The 24,101-nt window shown below is 38.5% G+C and overlaps 1 protein-coding gene across 5 annotated transcripts in view; it reads left to right on the top strand.

Annotated features, from left to right (window-relative positions):
* The window catches only part of USP45 (ubiquitin specific peptidase 45), an 83,545-nt gene that overhangs the window by 53,543 nt on the left and 5,901 nt on the right, over nucleotides 1–24,101 (top strand). For all 5 annotated transcript variants that reach the window (XM_008978088.5, XM_008978087.4, XM_003824359.6 and 2 more), the window contains 3 exons: nucleotides 15,858–16,524; nucleotides 18,662–18,759; nucleotides 22,474–22,560. In XM_008978088.5, coding sequence (XP_008976336.1) covers nucleotides 15,858–16,524; nucleotides 18,662–18,759; nucleotides 22,474–22,560 — 852 coding nt within the window. The remainder of the gene's footprint in view (nucleotides 1–15,857; nucleotides 16,525–18,661; nucleotides 18,760–22,473; nucleotides 22,561–24,101) is intronic.

Here is a 24,101-nt window from a genome sequence, read left to right as displayed (position 1 = left end):
CACAATATTGGTTAGGAACTGAGAATATGCATATATGATATATAGAAACTGTACCTCAAAGATCTGGACACCACATGGATATAACTTGTGCTTGTGCTGAACAAATTGGACCTACTCTTTATTGAAAATTTTTTTCATATAATATTTTTTGTTACTTTTTTATTGGACCTATTCTTTATTGAACGTTTTTTTTCATGTAATAGAGTTACCTTTTTTTTTGTTTTGATGGGAAAAAGTGCAAGTTTGCATACGGTTCTAAAATTAGAAAAGTACAGTTCTAATAACATCTTTAAGGTACTATATTCAAGAAGCGAAAATTTAAATGACATAAATGTATTTCAGTCATTAGGAAGTTTATGTTTAGAAGTTATTTCCAGTAGTTCAACTACAGAACCAGTTTCATCATGGAACCAGAATGATTCAGTAGTTAACTACTTTCAGTACTAGTTTTATAAAGATCAATAAAGTCTTGTTTTGCTGATTAGTGAAGCTGTTAATAAGAGTATAAAGATATTTGACAAACTTTTCTTTATAGTATTTTTTAATCTCTTACAGTAATAGAAGCACCTTGCATCTTTTAAAATTATACTAGAGGCACAAGTACTGATTTCATCATAAGTTTTTGAGTTTTTTACCTTTTCTGTTTGCCAAATTATATGAGTTATCTCATTAAAACCACACAAAAACTTAATATGAAGAATGATAAAAATAATTACATAAAAATAGTGAAATTAGCTGAGAAAATCTTGCCCTCAAGTTGGAAGATGTTATCTCTGAGTACCTTGAAAAAGTGCATTTTCTTTTGCTTACTGATAACAGGCAAATAATCCAGTTAAATAAAGCACTATAAAACTAGTATGTGCAATTTCTGGCCTAAATACAGAAAAAATAGTAACAGGAGGCAGATACGTAAACAGAGTAAATAGCCATAGGCCTATATAAACATCCTTCTTGAACCAAAAACTAAGGTAAAATGAGCTGCAACAAATGGCTACCAAAAGATATTATGTGAAGTCTATTCCATAGGCTATTTTTCTTCCTCTCTTTTCCCTCCCCACAGCTTTTTAAAAAACCATCATGCTGATTGAATAATTGTAGAGACTGGAAAATCTCAAATTGATATCCTTATATAAAATCCTGCCTCAGCTCATTAGTTCAGAAAGAAATCCAAAAGTTCAGTTCTCTGAGCTGCTTCAACACATAAGTATATTAGTTTTATGAAAGATTTTTTTTTTATTTCATAAAACTTTAATACTTCTGCCAGAATCAGAAGTGCACTGTGCTCTGGTGCAATTTACATGAACTTTGGTTCCCACCACCTGTTAGCTGCGCAGCGTTTTGCCAATTAAGCTCTTTGAGACTCAGCTCTTACATTCAATTATAAGACCAGAATCTTGCTGTTTTTTCTATTTATCCCATCTGTTGTTTATTTCTGTTTCTACTTTTCATGCACTTTTGGTTTTAATTGAATAATTTTTGTGTTCCATCTTATTTCCTCTGTTTTCTTTTTAGTTATTATAAAAGGTGTTATTATGGAATTGCTGAAACCTGTGTTGTGCCTCTCATCATTGGGGTTATATTCAGAAAATCATAGTCCTCTTATTTACATGGAAGAAATTAAGAAAATTTCAATCTTTCTATTATTTTACCAATCAGACCAGTCACCAAAAGAATACTGTGTAGTTACGGTATCTATCAATATACTTCAAAATAGATTTGAGGAAAACGCTGTATTCAAAGGGATCTTACCTGATTTTACCATTTTTCCTAGGTGCTAAATTGCTCAAGGTATTATACAGAGGTATTTGAGAAAATGGCAACTTAACCTATGTAAATTTTTTTAAGGATAAAATTGAACAGGTACTTAGTAGTTTTAAAGTCCAAGTAAAACAGTTGCAAGGATATTTTTGTTTATCATGTGGTGTTGGCTCAATTTACTCTTGGGAATTTTGGAAACACCCAGAGAAGGTCATATATCTCCCCTTTGATCATTTTCATTTCTTATATTTTTAAAGTTTAAAAGTGGGCTTTTCCCCTCTACTTAGTGTCTGTAACAAAAAGAGAAGCTCCTTGCATCTTTTAATAATAGAGGTACAAGTACTGATTTGATAGTAAATTGAGTTTTTCACTTCTTCTCTTTGCTAAATTATACTACAGTTATCTCATTAAAACTGAACAAAGTTTAATATGAAGGATGATAAGCATCAGGTGAGGAAAAAAGGAGAAATAAAACCAAGATATGGTAATGTGAATACAAATGAAAGTTAGCACTGGTGGAAAGGCAAAAGATCTGGCCTGAGTATTTTAGAAAGTTTAAAAAATAGTGAAAGGAAACAGTGAATAGAAATTTTTTATTGGAAAATTATGTGAGGCAAAAAAAGCACTACCCAAAAGGTCTGAGGGAAAAGATAGGGAATTATCATGTAGCCGTCTGATTAATTTTTTGTTTCCCTAGACCCCACTCCTCTCCCTATTCCCCACCACCATTTGGTGCTCCACATTGCAGACAGGGCAATATTTCTAAAATACAAAAATAGGTCATCGTATTCCTTGTAGCCCTCAGAATCAAGTCTGATACATGCAGCCAACAGGCATATGAAAAACTCAGCATCACTAATCATTAGGGAAATGCAAATCAAAAGCACAATGAGATACCGTGTCACACCAGTCAGAATGCTATTATTAAAAAGTCAAAAAATAAATGCTGGCGAGGCTGCAGAGAAAAGGAATGCTTATACTCTGTTGGTAGAAGTATAAATTAGTTCAACCATTGCGGAAAGCAGTGTGGCTATTCCTCAAAGAGCTAAAAACAGAACTACCATTTGACCCAGCATTTCCATTACTGGGTATATACCTGAAGGAATATAAATCATTCTACCATAAAAACACATGTAGGTGAATGTTCATTGCAGCACTATTCACAATAGCAAAGACATGGAATCAACCTAAATGCTGATCAGTGACAGTTTGGATAAGAAAATGTTGTACATATACACCATGGAATACTATGCAGCCATAAAAAAGAATAAGATTGTGCCTTTTACAGGAACGTGGATGGAGCTGGAGGCCATTGTCGTTAGCAAACTCACACAGGAACAGAAAACCAAATACCACAAGTTCTCACTTATAAGTGGGAGCTAAACATTGAGTACACTTGTACACAAGGGAACAAAGACATTGGGGCCTACTGGAGGGTGCAGGGTGGGAGGAGGGAGAGGATCAGAAAAAATAATATTGGATACTAGGCTTAGTACCTGGGTGAAGAAATAATCTGTATAACAAACCCCTGTGACACAAGTTTACCTTTATAACAAACCTGCACATGTACCCTGAACCTAAAATAAAAGTTGAAAAAAGAAATCTCATTGCTGTTCAAAACAAAAACAAGTCTGTGACTTATGTGCATCTGGTTAATTTTTGTGTGTCCTTCTCACCTCCCCACACTTGTACTCTATTTTCTAGCTAGACTTCCCTAATTTCTTGTTCTTTGTCTTACCTGTGGGCCTTTGAACTGTCTCTTCTGCCACGAACAGTCCCATTCTCCTCCTGTAGCCTCTGCTCAATTTCTGCATATTTCTCTGATCCACTCAATTCTGGATTAGTTCTTTTCCTCTGGCTTTCTATAGCACTGTATTTCTCCTATCATAACAAAAGTTGTACCTAACATTTGAGTTCTTAATTATGTTATGATCACTGTTTTCAGTTATTTACACCAATTATATTGAGCCAAGAGGTGGATTAAATAACATGCCTAAGATCATACAAGTAGTCTGGCAGAAATGGGGATTCAGACAGGTTAAACAAGGACCATGTTCTTAACCACGTATACTGCCCCCTGCTGACTTGAACTTATGTCTCACCATACTTCTATTGGGATGGATTGCAGGATCTGCAAACAGGAACTGAGTCTGTCCTTCTTGCCACTATGTCTTAGGTGCCTAGTTCAGTGCTTGTACATGGATGGTGTTTAGGGAGACCACTGAGCTCATACTCGTGATTGCTGCCAATCGTAATAGCTGATACTGGCTGGGTGCGGTGGCTCACGCCTGTAATCCCAGCACTTTGGGAGGCCGAGGCAGGCAGATCCCGAGGTCCGGAGGTGGAGACCATCCTGGCTAACACAGTGAAACCTTATCTCTACTAAAAATGCAAAAAATTAGCCGGTCATGGTGGCACACGCCTGTAATCCAGCTACTTGGGAGGTTGAGGCAGGAGAATCTCTGGAACCCAGGAGGTGGAGGTTGTAGTGAGCCGAGATTGCGCTACTGCACTCCAGCCTGGGCGACAGAGCGAGACTCCATCTCAAAATAATACTAATAGTAATAATAGCTGATACTTACGCTGCTTACTGTGGGCTACGCACTGCTCTGTGGGCTTTTCTATAGTCTCAAAAAATAAGGATGGGAAGGGGTACTTTTATATTTCACTAGGAGTAGGAGGATAAAAGGGATAGATAGAATAGTCTCATTCAAAAGTTCCTAAGACCAGCTGATGATGAGAATCACCTGTTTATTAAAACGAATTCTCATACCCAAACTCAGACATGATTAATGGGAATTTCTTAGTGGTAATGCCTCGGATATGTATCTTTTAAAACAACAAGCCCTCTTAGGTGAGTCTGATAATCACCTGAATTTGGAAACTATTCAATCAGAAATTAGATTAATTGGATTCTGGACACAGCTATTTTTATTAGTTATATGATCTTGGACAAGTTACTAAAAACCTGTATGGGTCTATATTTTCCATTGACCATTAATTTTCTATTGGTACATAATATTTGTACATATTTATGAGATATATGTGATATTTTGATACATGCATAGAACGTATCGTGATCAAGTCAGGTATCGGGGAACCTGCCCCGATATTCACATAGGTTCTTTTCTATTTTCCTTAAGCATCGGCCAGCTTGAGAAATAAAGGGACAGAGTACAAAAGAGAGAAATTCTAAAGCTGGGCGTCCAGGGGAGACATCACATGTTGGTAGGTTACGTGGTGCCCCACAAGCCGCAAAAACCAGCAAGTTTTTATTAGGGATTTTCAAAAGGGGAGGGAGTGTGCGAATAGGTGTGGGTCACAGACATCAAGTACTTTACAAGGTAATAGAATATCACAAGGCAAGTGGAGACAGGGCAAGATCACAGGACCACAGGACAGAGGCGAAATTAAAATTGCTAATGAAGTTTTGGGCACCATTGTCATTGATAACATCTTATCAGGAGACAGGGTTTTGAGAGCACCCGGTCTGACCAAAATTATTAGGTGGGAATTTTCCCTTCCTAATGAGCCTGGGAGCACTATGGGAGACTGGGGTCTATTTCATCCCTGCAGTCTTGACCATAAGAGACGGCTACGCCCAGGGGGGCCATTCATAGGCCTACCCCCAGGCGCGCATTCTCTTTCTCAGGTATGTTCCTTGCTGAGAAAAAGAATTCAGCGATATTTCTCCCATTTGCTTTTGAAAGAAGAGAAATATGGCTCTGTTCCGCCAGCTCACCAGAGGTCAGAGTTTAAGGTTATCTCTCCTATTCCCTGAACAATTGCTGTTATTCTGTTCTTTTTTCAAGGTGCCCAGATTTCATATTGCTCAAACACACATGCTGTACAATTTGTGCAGTTAACACAATTATCACATGGTCCTGAGGCAACATACATCCTCCTCAGCTGACAGGATTAAGAGATTAAAGTAAAGACAGGCATAGGAAATCACAAGGGTATTGATTGGGGAAGTGATAAGTGTCCATGCAATCTTTATGATTTATGTTTAGAGATTGCAGTAAAGACAGGCATAAGAAATTATAAAAGTATTAATTTGGGGAACTAATAAATGTCCATGAAATCTTCACAATCCATGTTCTTCTGCCATGGCTTCAGCTGGTCCCTCCGTTTGGGGTCCCTGACTTCCTACAGTAGTCAGGGTATTTGGGATATCAGTTACCTTAAGCATTTATCATTTCTTTGCATTGAGAACATTTCAGATTTTCTCTTAGCTACCTTGAAATATATAATCTATTGTTGTTAACTGTAGTTACCATACTGTTCTATGGAACATTAGAACTATTCCTTCTAACTCTGTCTTTGTACTCACTAACATACCTCTCTTTTTAGCTTCTCCACTACACCCCCACTCACTCTTTTCTAAGCCTCTGATATCTATCATTCTACTCTCTACTTTCATGAGATCAACTTTTTTTTTTTTTTTTTTTCGAGACAGAGTCTTGCTCTGTTGCCCAGGCTGGAGTACAGTGGCGCGATCTTGGCTCACTGCAAGCTCTGCCTCCCAGGTTCATGCCATTCTCCTGCCTCAGCCTCCCAAGTAGCCGGGACTACAGGTGCCCGCCATCAAGCCCGGTTAATTTTTGTATTTTCAGTAGAGACAGGGTTTCACCTTGTTAGCCAGGATGGTCTCCATCTCCTGACCTCATGATCCACCCACCTCAGTCTCCCAAAGTGCTGGGATTACAGGCGTGAGCCACTGCGCCTGCCCCAACTTTTTTTTTTTTTTTTTTTTTTTAAGCTCTCACATAAGAGTGAGAACATGGGATATTTGCCTTTCTGTGCCTAGCTTGCCTTACTTAACATAATGACCTCCAGTTCAATCCATGTTGATGCAAATGACAGGATTTCATTCTTTTTAGGGCTGAAGAGTATTCCATTATGGATATATACTACATTTTCTTTATCCATTCATCTACTGATGGACACTTAGGTTGATTCCATTTCTTGGCTATTGTGAATAGCACTGCAGTAAACATGGGGGTGCAAGTATCCTTTTGATACACTGGTTTTCTTTTCTTTGGATAAATGTCTAGTAGTGGGATTGCTGGATCTTATGGTAGTTATATTTTAGTTTGTTGTTGTTGTTGTTGTTGTTGTTGTTGTTGTTGTTGTTGTTGTTTGAGACAGAGTCTTGCTCCATCGCCCAGGCTGAAGTGCTGTGGCACAGTCTCAGCTCACTGCAACCTCTTCCTCCTGGGTTCAAGTGATTCTCATGCCTCAGCCTCCATCTCCCAAGTAGCTGGGACTACAGGCGTGTGCCACCACGCCCAGCTAATTTTTGTATTTTTATTAGAGACAGGGTTTCACCATGTTCCCCAGGCTGGTCTCAAACTCCTGACCTCAAGTGATCTACCCACCTCAGTCTCCCAAAGTGCTGGGATTACAGGTGTGAGCCATCGCACCCAGCCCTATTTTAGTTTTTTGAGAAATCTCCATACTGTTGTGTTTTTTTTGTTTTTTGTTTTTTGTTTTTTTGAGATGGAGTGTCGCTCTGTCACCTGGGCTGGAGTGCAGTGGTGTGATCTTGGCTCACTGCAACCTCTGCCTCCCAGGTTCAAGTGATTCTCCTGCCTCAGCCTCCCGAGTAGCTGGCATTACAGGCACCTGCCATCACACCGGGCTTATTTTTTTGTATTTTTGGTAGAGACAGGGTTTTCACCATGTTGGCCAGGATGATCTTGAACTCCTGACCTCGTGATCCACCTCCCTTGGCCTCCCAAAGTGCTGAGATTACAGGCATAAGCCACCGCACCCAGCCATCTCCATACTGTTTTCTATGGTGGCTGTACTAATTACATTCCCACCAACCGTGTTTCAGACTCCTTTTCTCCACATTCTTGAAGGCATCTTATTATTTGTCTTTTTTGATAATAACCATTCAACTGGGGTAAAATGATATTTCATTGTGGTTTTAATCTGCATTTCTCGGATGATTAGGGATGTTGAGCATTTTTTTCGTATACCTCTTGGCCATTTGGATGTCTTCTTTTGGGAAATGTCTAACATTAGTTCCTTATAGGATGAAGAGTTTGCAGATATTTTCTCCCATTCAACAGGAGGTCTCTTCATTCTGTTGATTGTTTCCTTTTCTGTGCAGAAGCTTTTTACAGTGTAGTCCCATTTGTTTTTGTTGCCTGTGCTTTTGAGGTCTCCATAAAATCATTACCTAGACTAATGTCCTGAGTGTTTCTCCTATGTTTTCTTCTTGTAGTTTTATATTCTAGATTTTACATTTAAGTCTTTTATCTATCTTGAGTTGATTTTTGTATATGGTGAGAGATAACGTTCTAGTTGTATTCTTCTGCATATGGATAACCAGTTTTCCCAGTACCATTTGTTGAAGAGGGCGTCCTTCCCCCAGTGTTTGTTCTTGGCCCCTTTTTCAGAAATCAGTTGGCTGTAAGTATGTGGATTTCTTTATTCTGTTGCATTGGTCTATGTGTCTGTTTTTATACCATGACCATACTGTTTTGGTTACTGTAGTCTTGTACATTTTGAAGTCAGGTAGTGTGAGGCTTCCAGCTTTGTCACTTTTGCCCAGGATTGCTTTAGTGATTCTGGCTCTTTTTTGGTTCTATACAAATTTTTTTCTTTTTTTAGATGGAGTTTCACTCTTGTTGCCAAGGCCAGAGTGCCACTGTCAGAGGTGCAATGTCAGCTCACTGCAGTCTCTGCCTCCCAGGTTCAGGCAATTCTTCTGCCTCAGCCTCCCAAGTAGCTGGGATTACAGGTGCCTGCTACCATGCCTGGCTAATTTTTTGTATTTTTAGTAGAGATGGGGTTTCACCGTGCTGGCCAGACTGGTCTCAAATTCTTGGCCTTAGTTGATCCTACCTCAGGCTCCCAAAGTGCTGGGATTACAGGCATGAGCCACTGTACCCAGCCAGGTTCCATACATATTTTAGGATTGTTTTTTCTTTTTATGTGAAAAACGTCATTGGAATTTTGATAGGAATTCATGGAGTCTATAGATTGCTTTGGGTAGCATAGTCATTTTAATATTTTCCTGATCCCTGAGCATGGGATGCTTTTTCGTTTGTGTCTCCTTCAGTTTCTTTCATTAGTATTTTATAGTTTTCCTTGTGGAGGTCTTTCACCTCCTCAGTTAAATTATTCCTAGGTGGAATTTTTTTTCTTTTGTAGCCATTGTAAACAGGATTGCTTTGTTGATTTTTTTTTCCAGCTACTTTGTTGTTAGTGTATAGAAACGCTTCTGATTTTCGTATGTTGATTTTGCATTCAACAACTTTACTGAATTTGTTTATCAGTTCTAAGATTTTTTTGTTGAAGTCTTTAGGTTTTCCTATATGTAAGATTATGTCGTCTGTGAAGAGGAACAATTTGACTTCTTTTCCAATTTGGATGCCTTTTATGTTTTGGTTTTTTTTTCTTTTTTAAGTTCTAGGGTACATGTGCACAACGTGCAGGTTTGTTACATATGTATACATGTGCCATGTTGGTGTGCTGCACCCATTGACTCGCCATTTACATTAGGTATATCTCCTAATGCTTTCCCTCCCTGCTCCCCCCACCCCACAACAGGCCCCTGTGTGTGATCTTCCCCTTCCTGTGTCCAAGTGTTCTCATTGTTCAATTCCCACCTATGAGTGAGAACATGCAGTGTTTGGTTTTTTGTTCTTGTGATAGTTTGCTGATAATGATGGTTTCCAGCTTCATCCGTGTCCCTACAAAGGACATGAACTCATCCTTTTTTATGGCTGCATAGTATTCCATGGTGTATATGTGCCACATTTTCTTAATCCAGTCTATCATTGATGGACATTTGGGTTGGTTCCAAGTCTTTGCTATTGTGAATAGTGCCACAATAAACATACGTGTGCATGTGCCTTTAAGGCAGCATGATTTATAATCTTTTGGGTATATACCCAATAATGGGATGGCTGGGTTAAATGGTATTTCTAGTTCTAGATCCTTGAGGAATCGCCACACTGTCTTCCACAATGGTTGAACTAGTTTACAGTCCCACCAACAGTGTAAAAGTGTTCCTATTTCTCCACATCCTCTCCAGCACCTGTTGTTTCCTGACTTTTTAATGATCACCATTCTAACTGGTGTGAGATGGTATCTCACTGTGGTTTTGATTTGCTTTTCTCTGATGGCCAGTGATGATGAGCATTTTTTTCATGTGTCTGTTGGCTGCATAAATGTCTTCTTTTGAGAAGTGTCTGTTCATATCCTTTGCCCACTTTTTGATGGGGTTGTTTTTTTCTTGTAAATTTGTTTGAGTTCTTTGTAGATTCTGGATATTTGCCCTTTGTCACATGAGTAGGTTGCAAAATTTTCTCCCATTCTGTAGGTTGCCTGTTCACTCTGATGGTAGTTTCTTTTCATGTGCAGAAGCTCCTTAGTTTAATTAGATCCCATTTGTCAATTTTGGCTTTTGTTGCCTTTGCTTTTGGTGTTTTAGACATGAAGTCCTTGCCCATGCCTATGTCCTGAATGGTATTGCCTAGGTTTTCTTCTAGGGTTTTTATGGTTTTAGCTCTAACATGTAAGTCTTTGATCCATCTTGAATTAATTTTTGTATAAGGTGTAAGGAAGGGATCCATTTTCAGCTTTCTACATATGGCTAGCCAGTTTTCCCAGCACCATTTATTAAATAGGGAATCCTTTCCCCATTTCTTGTTTTTGTCAGGTTTGTCAAAGATCAGATGGTTGTAAATGTGTGGTATTATTTCTGCGGGTTCTGTTCCATTGGTCTATATCTCTGTTTTGGTACCAGTACTATGCTGTTTTGGTTACTATAGCCTTGTAGTATAGTTTGAAGTCAGGTAGCCTGATGCCTCCAGCTTTGTTCTTTTGGCTTAGGATTGTCTTGGAAATGCAGGCTCTTTTTGGTCCCATATGAACTTTAAAGTAGTTTTTTCCAATTCTGTGAAGAAAGTCATTGGTAGCTTGATGGGGATGGCATTGAATCTATAAATTACCTTGGGCAGTATGGCCATTTTCACAATATTGATTCTTCCTATCCATGAGCATGGAAGGTTCTTCCATTTGTTTCTGTCCTCTTTTATTTCCTTGAGCAGTGGTTTGTAGTTCTCCTTGAAGAGGTCCTTCACATCCCTTGTAAGTTGGATTCCTAGGTATTTTATTCTCTTTGAAGCAATTGTGAATGGGAGTTCACTCATGATTTGGCTCTCTGTCTATTATTGGTGTATAAGAATGCTTGTGATTTTTGCACATTGATTTTGTATCCTGAGACTTTGCTGAAGTTGCTTATCAGCTTAAGGAGATTTTGGGTTGAGATGATGGGGTTTTCTAAATATACAGTCATGTCATCTGCAAACAGGGACAATTTGCCTTCCTCTTTTCCTAATTGAATACCCTTTATTTATTTCTCCTGCCTGATTGCCGTGGCCAGAACTTCCAACACTTGTTAAATAGGAGTGGTGAGAGAGGGCATCCCTGTCTTGTGCCAGTTTTCAAAGGGAATGCTTCCAGTTTTTGCCCATTCAGTATGATATTGGCTGTGGGCTTGTCATAGATAGCTCTTATTATTTTGAGATATGTCCCATCAGTACCTAATTTATTGAGAGTTTTTAGCATTAAGGGCTGTTGAATTTTGTCAAAGGCCTTTTCTGCATCTTTTGAGATAATCATGTGGTTTTTGTCTTTGGTTCTGTTTATATGATGGATTACGTTTATTGATTTGCATATGTTGAACCAGCCTTGCATCCCAGGGATGAAGCCCACTTGATCATGGTGGATAAGCTTTTTGATGTGCTGCTGGATTTGGTTTGCCAGTATTTTATTGAGGATTTTTGCATCAATGTTCATCAAGGATATTGGTGTAAAATTCTCTTTTTTTGTTGTGTCTCTGCCAGGCTTTGGTATCAGGATGATGCTGGCCTCATAAAATGAGTTAGGGAGGATTCCCTCTTTTTCTATTGATTAGAATAGTTTCAGAAGGAATGGTACCAGCTCCTCCTTGTACCTCTGGTAGAATTCGGCTGTGAATCTGTCTGGTCCTCGACTTTTTTTGATTGGTAGGCTATTAATTATTGCCTCTATTTCAGAGCCTGTTATTGATCTATTCAGGGATTCAAGTTCTTCCTGGTTTAGTCTTGGGAGGGTGTATGTGTGGAGGAATTTATCCATTTCTTCTAGGTTTTCTAGTTTATTTGCGTAGAGGTGTTTATAGTATTCTCTGACGGTAGTTTGTATTTCTGTGGGATCAGTGGTGACATCCCCTTTATCACTTTTTATTGTGCCTATTTGATTCTTCTCTCTTTTCTTCTTTATTAGTCTTGCTAGTGGTTTATCGATTTTGTTGATCTTTTCAAAAAACCAGCTCCTGGATTCATTGATTTTTTGAAGGGTTTTTTTTTGTGTCTCTATCTCTTTCAGTTCTGCTCTGATCTTAGTTATTTCTTGCCTTCTGCTAGCTTTTGAATTTGTTTGCTCTTGCTTCTCTAGTTCTTTTAATTGTGATGTTAGGGTGTCAATTTTAGATCTTTCCTGCTTTCTCTTGTGGGCATTTAGTACTATAAATTTCCCTCTACACACGGCTTTAAATGTGTCCCATAGATTCTGGTATGTTGTGTCTTTGTTCTCATTGGTTTCAAAGAGCATCTTTATTTCTGCCTTCATTTCGTTATGTACCCAGTAGTCATTCAGGAGCAGGTTGTTCAGTTTCCATGTAGTTGAGCGGTTTTGAATGAGTTTGTTAATCCTGAGTTCTAGTTTGATTGCACTGTGGTCTGAGAGACAATTTGTTATAATTTCTGTTCTTTTACATTTGCTGAGGAGTGCTTGACTTCCAATTGTGTGGTCAATTTTGGAATAAGTGTGATGTGCTGAGAAGAATGTATATTCTGTTGATTTGGGGTGGAGAGTTCTGTTCATGTCTACTAGGTCCACTTGATGCAAAGCTGAGTTCAATTCCTGGCTATCCTTGTTAACTTTCTGTCTCATTGATCTGTCTAATGTTGACAGTGGGGTGTTAAAGTCTCCCATTATTATTGTGTGGGAGTCTAAGTTTCTTTGTAGGTCTCTGGGGACTTGCTTTATGAATGTGGGTGCTCCTGTATTGGGTGCATATATATTTAGGATAGTTAGCTCTTCTTGTTGAATTGATCCCTTTACCATTATGTAATGACCTTCTTTCTCTTTTCATCTTTGTTGTTTTAAAGCCTGTTTTATCAGAGACTAAGATTGCAACCCCTGCCTTTTTTTGTTTTCCATTTGCTTGGTAGATCTTCCTCCATCCTTTTATTTTGAGTCTATGTGTGTCTCTGCACATGAGATGGGTCTCCTGAATACAGCACACTGATGGGTCTTGACTCTTTATGCAGTTTGCCAGTCTGTATCTTTTAATTGGAGCATTTAGCCCATGTACATTTAAGGTTAATATTGTTATGTGTGAATCTGATCCTGTCATGATGTTAGCTGGTTATTTTGCTCGTTAGTTGATGCCGTTTCTTCCTAGCATCGATGGTCTTTACAGTTTGGCATGTTTTTGCAGTGGCTAGTACCGGTTGTTCCTTTCCATGTTTAGTGCTTCCTTCAGGAGCTCTTGTAGGGCAGGTCTGGTGGTGACACAATCTCTCAGCATTTGCTTGTCTGTAAAGGATTTTATTTCTCGTTCACTTATGAAGCTTAGTTTGGCTGGATATGAAATTCTGGGGTGAAAATTCTTTTAAGAATGTTGACTATTGGCCCCCACTCTCTTCTGGCTTGTAGAGTTTCTGCCAAGAGATCTGCTGTTAGTCTGATGGGTTTCCCTTTGCGGGTAACCCGACCTTTCTCTCTGGCTGCCCTTAACATTTTTTCCTTCATTTCAACTTTGGTGAATCTGACAATTATGTGTTTTGGAGTTGCTCTTCTCAAGGAGTATCTTTGTGGCGTTTTCTGTATTTGCTGAATTTGAATGTTGGCCTGCCTTGCTATGTTGGGGAAGTTCTCCTGGATAATATCCTGCAGAGTGTTTTCCATTCTCCCTGTCACTTTCAGGTACAGCAATCAGACATAGATTTGGTCTTTTCACATATTCCCATATTTCTTGGAGGCTTTGTTTCTTTTTACTCTTTTTTCTCTAAACTTCTCTTCTTGCTTCATTTCATTCATTTGATCTTCAATCACTGATATCCTTTCTTGCAGTTGATCAAATCGGCTACTGAAGCTTGTGCATTTGTCACGTAGTTCTCGTGTCATGGTTTTCAGCTCAATCAGGTCATTTAAGGACTTCTCTACACTGATTATTCTAGTCAGCCCTTTGTCTAATCTTTTTTTCAAGGTTTTTAACTTATTTGCATTGGGTTCGAACTTCCTCATTTAGCTAGGAGAAGTTTGATCATCTGAAGCCTTCTTCTCTCAACTCGTCAAAGTCATTCTCCGTCCAGCTTTGTTCCGTTGCTGGCGAGGAGCTGTGTTCCTTTGGAAGGGGAGAGGCGCTCTGATTTTTAGAATTTTCAGCTTTTCTGCTCTGTTTTTTCCCCATCTTTGTGGTTTTATCTACCTTTGGTCTTTGATGATGGTGACTGACAGATGGGGTTTTGGTGTGGATGTCCTGTTTGTTAGTTTTCCTTCTAACAGTCAGGACCCTCAGCTGCAGGTCTGTTGGAGTTTGCTGGAGGTCCACTCCAGACCCTGTTTGCCTGGATATCAGCAGGGGAGGCTGCAGAACAGCGAATATTGCTGAATAGCAAATGTTGCTACCTGATCGTTCCTCTGGAAGCTTTGTCTCAGATGGGTACCCAGCCGTGTGAGGTGTCAGTGTGCCCCTACTGGGGGTGCCTCCCAGTTAGGCTACTCGGAGGTCAGGGACCCACTTGAGGAGGCAGTCTGTCCGTTCTCAGATCTCAAACTCTGTGCTGCGAGAACCACTGCTCTCTTCAAAGCTGTCAGACAGGGACATTCAAGTCTGCAGGGGTCTCTGCTGCCTTTTGTTGGGCTGTGCCCTGACCCCAGAGGTGGAGTCTACAGAGGCAGGCAGGCCTCCTTGAGCTGCGGTGGGCTCCACCCAGTTCAAGCTTCCTGGCCAGCCGCTTTGTTTACCAACTGTTAGTATTATATGTATAATAGGAAAGTTTGTTTCCAAAAAAAAGTACTATATAAATTCAGCGGAGTGGAACTTGTTGGCTAATGTTATTTTTCCTGATTTTGAAGATAAAAAAAATTGAGGCAAGACACTTTTTATAACTTACTCATCTTCTTCCCCTGAATAACTAAAACTGAGTATCAATTACTCATGATAGTCTTTTCTTTATTTTTTGTCTTGACCCTTCAGCCAAGGTATAGGAAAAGAAAAATGTACTTTAAGCCATCAGCTGTGTGGAAACTTTAGTGAAACATTTCAGGTAGCTTAAAATTTTTAATTAGTTGATTCCCCCCTTCCCAAACTTAGGTTATTTTTTTCCCGTAATTTTCTTCCAGATCTATGGCAACCAAGCAACACTGTGTCATAATAGTTTATAGTTTACTTTTGTTACTTTTTAATTTGTTTAAAAAACAGATACATTTTCAGTGTTTAAAAATGAACAAGTATGGAAAGGCTTATACAGTAACTGAAAAGTCTCCTTTGGGAAGCCAAGGTGGGAGGATTGCTTGAGGTCAGGAGTTCAAAACCAGCCTAAGCAACATGGCGAGACTTTATCTCTACAAAAAATTAAAAAATTAGCCAGGTATGGTGGTACATACTTGTAGTAGTAACTACATGGGAGGCTGAGGTGGGAGGATCACTTGAGTCCGAGAGTTTGAGGCTGCAGTGAGCTGTGATTGTGCCACTGCACTCTAGCCTGGGCAACAGAGCAAGACGCTGTCTCTAAAAGAGATTTTTTTTTTTAAAGAAAAAAGTCTCCCTCATAGCCCTGTTCTACAAAAGTCCTATTTCCTTCCCCACAAATAGCCTCTGTTACACTGTTGTTTCTTGTGTGAAGATTTACTTTTAAAATAGAACTATTTTTTAGTATATCTTCTAGTGATCTTAGTTTCAGTAGGCTTAGGAAATGGATCTGAAATGGTATTTAATAACTATGATATGTTTAAGAATTATTGGCATTTATTTTCAATGAGGTTACAAGACTCTTTTCTTTGAAAACACTGTCAACTTACAGAGTCAACTAATTCATGACCGAAAATGTATTAGAAAATTGTCATCTGGAGAAACTGTCACATACCAGAAAAATGAAAACCTTGAAATGAATGGGGATTCTTTAATGTTTGCCAGCCTCATGAATTCTGAGTCACGTCTGAATGAAAGCCCTACTGATGACAGTGAAAAAGAAGCCAGCCATTCTGAAAGCAATGTTGATGCTGACAGTGAGCCTTCAGAATCTGAAAGTGCTTCAAAGCAGACTGGGCTGTTCAGATCCAGTAGTGGATCCGGTGTGCAGCCAGATGGACCCCTTTACCCTCTGTCAGCAGGTGAACTGCTGTACACCAAGGAGACTGACAGTGGTGATAAGGAAATGGCAGAAGCTATTTCTGAACTTCGTTTGAGCAGCACTGTAACTGGAGATCAAGATTTTGACAGAGAAAATCAGCCACTAAATATTTCAAATAATTTATGTTTTTTAGAGGGGAAGCATTTGAGGTCTCATAGTCCCCAAAATGCTTTTCAGACCCTTTCTCAGAGCTATATAACTACTTCTAAAGAATGTTCAATTCAGTCCTGTCTCTACCAGTTTACATCTATGGAATTACTAATGGGGAATAATAAGCTTCTATGTGAGAATTGTACTAAAAACAAACAGAAGTACCAAGAAGAAACCAGTTTTGCAGGTAACTATTTTTTTAATTACATAATTATTGATCTCCTGATAGTGTCTAGTGAGTTACAAATTTCACTGAGAATTTTACTGAGAATCTTGTCCCTATACTTGTGTTACTTAGGCAGAGATTGTTTCATTCATATTTGTACCTGAGCGCTTACAATACTGGGCAGAACAGATTTTCAATAGTTTTTTTATTTAAATAAAGAGCAGGAAGTATACAACTCTGCCTTGAAAATGCAAACCCATATAATCTTATTTGAGGGAACTACCTATCTGAAATCTATCCAGAAGAAATATCCCTACAACTTTTTTTTTTTTTTCTGGAGATGGAGTCTCACTCTGTTGCCCAGGCTGGAGTATAGTGGCGCGATCTCGGCTCACTGCAACCTCCACCTCCTGAGTTCAAGCGATTATTCTGCCTCAGCCTCCTGAGTAGCTGAGATTACAGGCGCCTGCCACCATGCCCAGCTAATTTTTGTATTTTTAGTAGAGATGGGGTTTCACCATCTTGGCCAGGCTGGTCTTGAATGCCTGACCTCATGATCCACCCGCCTTGGCCTCCCAAAGTGCTGAGATTACAGGTGTGAGCCACCATGCCTGGCCTCCCTAAAACTTCTAATTGTATCACTGGTAAGATAAATGATAAGGCTAATGTGTTTCACAGATCCTATCAATCTGTTGTAAACTCAACGTAAGATAAATTTTGAAGATTTTAAATAGTAGCATGTCATAAAGCTAGCGCTATAATTACCATGATTAGTTGGTCAGAGAAAAGTGGAGAAAGGGGGAAAATAAGAAATTTTCAGTTCATCTTTATCCTTGAATAAATGGAAAGAATACTCTGATTCTTAGTGACTACTTGTTTTAAAATGTAGGCTTTATTATTCAGGTACGGTGAGGCTAAAAGATCAGGAGATAATTGCCACTGAAGAAATAGTGTGTTATTCATAGTTCCCAAGAAGTGGGGGCCCACCATGCTGCACAGGACCACACAGGGAAGCACCAGCGTCAGTCAGGAGGTAGGGGAGTGAGGGGGAAACATGGACAGGAGCCTTTAGTGTGATTTCTAAAGGAAGAAATGGGTAAGGCAGGCTAAGCAGGCTTAGGATTGGCTAGTTTGAATAATATTAGTGGGCTCTGGGATATAGGAGCTGTCTCTAGTTATCAGGTGCCTGGTCCTAGAGTGATTACAGCAAGTGGATAGTGTCCCAGAGTGTAAGAGCCCAGTGAAGGAGGTTGTTTGGGTATGCTCTCTGGGCTCTGGATTGGTTTGCATGTGAAAGGCATGCATATGTAAGTTGTTTACTATCTCTAGGAATTAGCCCTTGGAGGGGTTGTCCCTCCAATGTTAACCAGACCCTAGATGTCAAAGCATCAGAATAAAGACATACTTAATACACTAGTAATAAAGAAATGGGAGAAGGAAGAAATACCTATATGCAATTGGCAATGTTCAAATACTAACATAAATCTTAGGAATTTAGAAATTGGGGCTGGGCGCAGTGGCTTACACCTGTAATCCCAACACTTTGGGAGGCCAAGGCATGAGGATCGCTTGTAGCCAGGAGTTCAAGACCAGTCCGAGGAACATAGTGAGATCCCATGTCTACAAAAAACATTTTAAAAATTAGCCAGGTGGGGTGGCATGCACCTGTAGTCCCAGCTACTTGGGAGGCTGAGGTGGGAGGATTGCTTGTGCCTGGGAGGTCAAGGCTACAGTGAGCCATGACCACCTCACTGCACTTCAGCCTGGGTAACAGCAATCTCCAAAGAAAAAAAAAATTTAGAAATCTAGAAATCTTTTAAAACCCAAATTCTTCAACTACACGTGCTTCTGGTGATTTTTGGCTGGAGGGCATTGACAGAAATTAATTCTAGTCCATCTGCTTTCTACCTTCCAAAATTTTGTTTCAAGTGTTACCTCTCCTATTCTTTGTTCTTATTAACTGTGTGCCTTAAAAAAAATTCCTTTACTTTCATTTTAGCAGAGTTCTAGGAAGGAGTAAAGACTGTCCTTTCATCAGAAGTCCAATTTCTTTAACATTTTTAAAAATGTGGTATGATGCTTCTGTATAAATTTTTATTATATGGTAGATAATGTATAAAATGGAATTTTATAAATAAATTTATTGTATTTTATGTAGAAAAGAAAGTAGAAGGAGTTTATACTAATGCCAGGAAGCAATTGCTCATTTCTGCTGTTCCAGCTGTCCTAATTCTCCATCTGAAAAGATTTCATCAGGTAAGTTTCTTCAGTAGCACCATAATTTTCATCATGTGTTTTACAGAGCTTTAAGTCCTATAGAATATTGTCAAGAATTAGACAATAACCAGTAACTTATTGCATTTTAAAATGTGTCATGTGAGATTTACTGCTCATCTAGCCATAATAGTTTATAAGACTTTCCTGATTAAAATTGTTTAATTCACAATATTTGAAAATTTAGGCAGCAGGAACCTAAATGGTATCTCTGTGTATGTTTGTGTGGTAATAGAAAATAAGTTTTGTGGCTGGGCACGGTGGCTCCCTCGGCCTTTGGGAGGCCGAGGTGGGCAGATCACCTGAGGTCAGGAATTCGAGACCAGATGGAGATAAGAGTCTTGCTCTGTCACCCAGGCTGGAGTGCAGTGGCACAATCTCAGCTCACTGCAACCTCCACTTCCCGGGTTTAAGCAATTCTCCTGCCTCAGCCTCCCAAATAGCTGGGATTACAAGTGCCCACCACCACACTGGCTAATATTTGTATTTTTAGTAGAAATAGGATTTCACCATGTTGGCCAGGCTGGTTTCGAACTCCTGACCTCAAGTGATCCACCTGCCTGGGCCTCCCAAAGTGCTGGGATTACAGGCGTGAGCCACCACACCCAGCCCATACAATTTTCAAGTAAAAATTTTAATTGTATAAAACAAATTATCAAGAAAACAAGGAGAAAACTTAAATGATTTTTTTGGGAGGGTAGAGGAGAGAATCTCCCTCTGTTGCCAGGCTGGAGTACAGTGGCACAATCTCGGCTCCCTGCAACCTCCACCTCCTGGGTTCAAGCGATTCTCCTGCTTCAGCCTCCCAAGTAGCTGAGATTACAGGTGTGTGCCACCACACCTAGCTAATTTTTGTATTTTTAGTAGAGATGGGGTTTCACCATGTCGGCCAGGTTGGTCTTAAACTCCTGACCTCAGGTGATCCGCCCACCTCGGCCTCCCAAAGTGCTGGGATTTTAGGCGTGAGCCACTGCACCTGGCCCTTAAATGAATATTTAACTTGACCTCTGTGTGAAAGCCTTTCTAAATATAAAACCTTAAGAAGGAAATCTCAAGGAAAACTATTGATAGTTTACATATTTGCAACATTTTAGGTGGGATCCAGATGTGCGAGAAGAGATTTTTCTCCATCCTGCCATCCCTATCCACAGATTAGATTAAGTTCTGAATTCTTCCATAGCCAAGGTTGTAGAAGCTCAATGGAACTGAAATGACACAGAGAACAGAAGCAGATGTATTATGTCTTGTCATATCAGAGCGCCTAATGGAAAGGGTACATCTGCAGTGATTCTGTGTGAATAAGAGAGGATAATGCCAGATTGCAGAAGCTAATTTCATGATGCACCGCAGTTATTTTATATTTGGTACTTGCATCCCTGTTTAGAAACAACTTACAGAAATAATTCTTGCCCTTAAAGGGAAATATTTATGGACATCCATCTAGGTCCCTTTTTCTCTCAAGCTAAATGTAATGTCAGCAAAGCCACATTCTTATTCCCAGGGTTTGGGCATTGTAGGGAGCGGAGTCCCTAAGCAATGCCTGTGTTTCTAGTTCATTGACATCCCTGAACACCTTCTCTATGGTAGCTTTAGGGCTGTATATCAGAAACATCCACAACACTTAAATGCAAATCTGAAACTGAATAGAGATCTTTGTCATAAATATGCCAAAATTTTAATATTGTAAGTATATAAAGAGTCTTAAAGATCAATAAGAAAAATATCAGACCCTAATAGTAAAATGGGAAAAGAATATCAACTAACATTTCTAGAAGTACAAAGTCCAGGCAAGTATGAAAAAGGTCCATCCTTCCCAGCAAAAGAAAGGCAAAATAAAATGGCAGATTCTTTTTTCAACCTGTCCAAATTAGCAAAGATGTAGTAGTGTTGATAAGGATGAACTGAGATAGAGACATTTTCATTTACCAGCATTGGGAGTGTAAGTTGGTAACACCTGCTAGAAAGCAATTTAGTAATGAATATGAAGAACATTGAGTAATTTTTTTTTTTTTTGGAGATGGAGTTTCGCTTTTGTCGCCCAGGCTGGAGTGCAATGGCGCGATCTCGGCTCACTGCAACCTCCGCCTCCTGGGTTCAAGTGATTCTCCTGCCTCAGCCTCCTGAGTAGCTGAGATTACAGGCACCCACCACCGTGCCTGGCTAATTTTTGTATTTTTAGTAGAGACAGGGTTTTACCATGTCAGTCAGGCTGGTCTTGAACTCCTGACCTCAGGTGATCCACCCACCTCGGCCTCCCAAAGTGCTTGGATTACAGGCATGAGCCACCGTGCCCGGCCGAGTAATGTTTTAAACAAAACAATTTTTGAACAAAGCTAATTACTCTTGACTAAGAATCTACCACAAGGAAATAGAGATATACACAAAAATTTGTGTGTGCCCCACTCAGATCATGCCAGACGTAAGGCCTAGCTTAAATGTCCAATGTGCAGGATATCAAATTTATATTTTAATATGGAAAATGCAGTGTATCATTTCATTAAAGGGAAAAAGGCAGGAGACTGTATATGCAAATATAAGTCTAAAAATTTTCCAAAAATTACCACCTAAAAAAAGATTCATCTTATATTAAAGTCCTTCACACAGTCTCTCGTATGATGGTGTAGTTTCTCAACAGCAAAGTACTGATTGAGGAGAACACAATAGCTGAAATGATCTCAGACAGTGCTGGTATTGGGTGCTTATAGAGGTCACCTGATGAAAAAGGCAAAGAAATTGAATGTAGATTAAATATTCCTGGGATATGACGTCATAATTTCATGTCAGCTATTTTCAAGCCTTCTAAAGATCACTTGAAAAAACAAATCAGTAGGTGGATACACTTCGGCAAAAAAAAAAAAGGGTTTTTTGTTTTTAAAGAAAGATAAGCCATAAAAAAGCAACAGATCTACAGTAAACTTGTGATTAGTATGCAAATGAAAGATCAGTCATTGACGTCATGACAGGTTGCCCCTTTTCGTTTTTGTCTACCCATTCATTTCAGATTTAGGTATCTTTTCATTCCAACAGAGTCCATTTCTATTTATGGGTCTCCTCAATACCTTTGATATTTTATTAGCTAGTTTTTATTACCATTACATAATGCAAAGCATATACTTTTTAAGGTTTGCCTTTGAAAATTAGAAAAAGAGAGCATATTTAAGAACATAAAAGTACAATTTTATTTATGTAATATATAGCATTTACTTTTACTGATAAAATGTTTTGAGTGTTCAGGTTGTTTGTTTTAATGAATGAATATAATTGAATTTTAGAACTGAAAAGGACCTAATCTCATCCTTTTATATATGGAATCAAGTTGACAACCAGTCACTGAGTTAGGCCTAGAACACCAATCTCTTTACTCTTTAGTTGAATATATTTTCATGATAGCATATGTGTCAGTAGCTTAGCTTTTATATTGAATTTATTTTTCCATAAGTGTTGAAAAGCCATAATGAAAGTAACTATTCCCCCTATTGTTTGTGGTAAAAATCCCCATGTAAATGAATAATCTTTGCAGTAACAATTTATGAAACCTAATTTTTAATTTAGTCATATTAATTTTAGACTATACATTAGTCACATTTTTTATCTATGAAAAAACTAAGTCCTACAATTTCTCTTTTGGTTTTAGTTAACAAAGACAATGCTTTATTTCTAATTGTTGCATTTCAAAAATGTTTTGGTCTTTTTAAGGCTGGCTTGAGTCTTCGTAAAGTAAACAGACATGTAGATTTTCCACTTATGCTCGATTTAGCACCATTCTGTTCTGCTACTTGTAAGGTACAGTATATTAAGATATTTAATTGATTTATAAATTAATATGCTTGAAAGTATCCTATATATTATGAGACAATGCTTTTTCTAAAAAAATAACTTCTCTTCTGAAAGGGAATTTTAATAGCCAGTGATTAAGTCAGTAATATGTGGAACACTTAATACATTGAATATGATTTTTGTCCTTTGGGAGACAAAGGAAAATTGAAAAGGTAAGGCATGAAGCATGATGGTTATGAAGGTCTAAGCTGTTTGTAAGTGCTACTGGAAGCTGATGGTTGCTGAGAGAAGGAGGTTTTGTGTCCTCGATTGTTCCTTGTGAACTGTTTAATCAGTAGTAGTTTTACCATTTGCGGAGTTCTGTATCTTTTGCAAATCAGTGTAGAAGTGAATTGTCTTTCGTGCCACTTCATGTGTACTACTGAGAGTAGTGTACTTGTCAGCGGAGTGTGATACTTCAAAACTGCTGCTACTTTAATAATTAGGTACAGAAAGCAGACTGGCTTATCATTGCTTATTTTACATGTAAGAATTGTGTAGATGAAGTAGACGACTTGGTCTTCCTTGAAGGAAGCAGTTATGGGGTAACATACTGTCCTGTTCATGATTACTGGCTAGAAGTCTAGATTTTGTAGTATGTAATAGAATGCTTATTGAACTTAATACTTTCAGCACATTGATAATCAAAACAAAATCATCTTAAATGCAATTTTTGGTTGAATTACAGTGTATCTGCTGTGGAATACCAGCACTATCTGTCAATTGTTAATACTCAGTATTCCTAGAATTTAATAATGTGGTAAATAATAATGAAATTTAACAATATTTGTGTTAAACTTATGAAAACATATTTTTAAAAAGTACCTATTACGGAGAATTTCCAATAAACACAAAAGCAAATAGAACACTACCATGAACTTCCAGCACCCAGCCCTAAAACCTTACATCCATGGCCAGTCCTGCCCTATCCACACACTAATTCACTTTCTTCTCCTTTATTATTTTGAAGCAAACATCAGGAATCATTTCACCCATAATATTTCACTATGTATCTCTAACAGATAAGAATTGCTCCCTCTACACTTTTTAACATAACCACAATATCATTTAATAATTCTGTCATATCACCTAGTGTTCATATTTTCAATTGTCTCATAAATGTGATTTTTAAAATCAATTATTATCCAGATAAGGACTGGATCTATTGTTCATTTGTGCAATTTTTAATTTTCACTTTTTGGAATTTCTTTTAAAATTTAATTTTGTTTAATAATTACATAACATATTTATATAGGTCCAAAGTCAAATGTACCTAAATAAGGTAAATTGAAAGATATCTGGCTTTTCTCCATGACATTCTACCTGTTTGCTCCTTCCCCTTATAGGTAACCATTTTAAAAATTATGGCTTATTCTTTTATAATTTTTTTTAAATATAAGCAGACAGGCATGTATATTTTCATCTCCCCTCTTAAATAATGGTAGCTGACACTGTGTATCCTTTTTTCTGTCTTACTCTTAACATTATATCCTACAGCTTATTCCATA

This window comes from Pan paniscus, chromosome 5 (assembly GCF_029289425.2).
Source record: "Pan paniscus chromosome 5, NHGRI_mPanPan1-v2.0_pri, whole genome shotgun sequence".
Taxonomy (NCBI): Eukaryota; Metazoa; Chordata; class Mammalia; order Primates; family Hominidae; genus Pan; species Pan paniscus.
The sequence above is the reverse complement of the archived record's forward strand: the minus strand, read 5'-3'. Positions and strand labels throughout refer to the sequence as shown.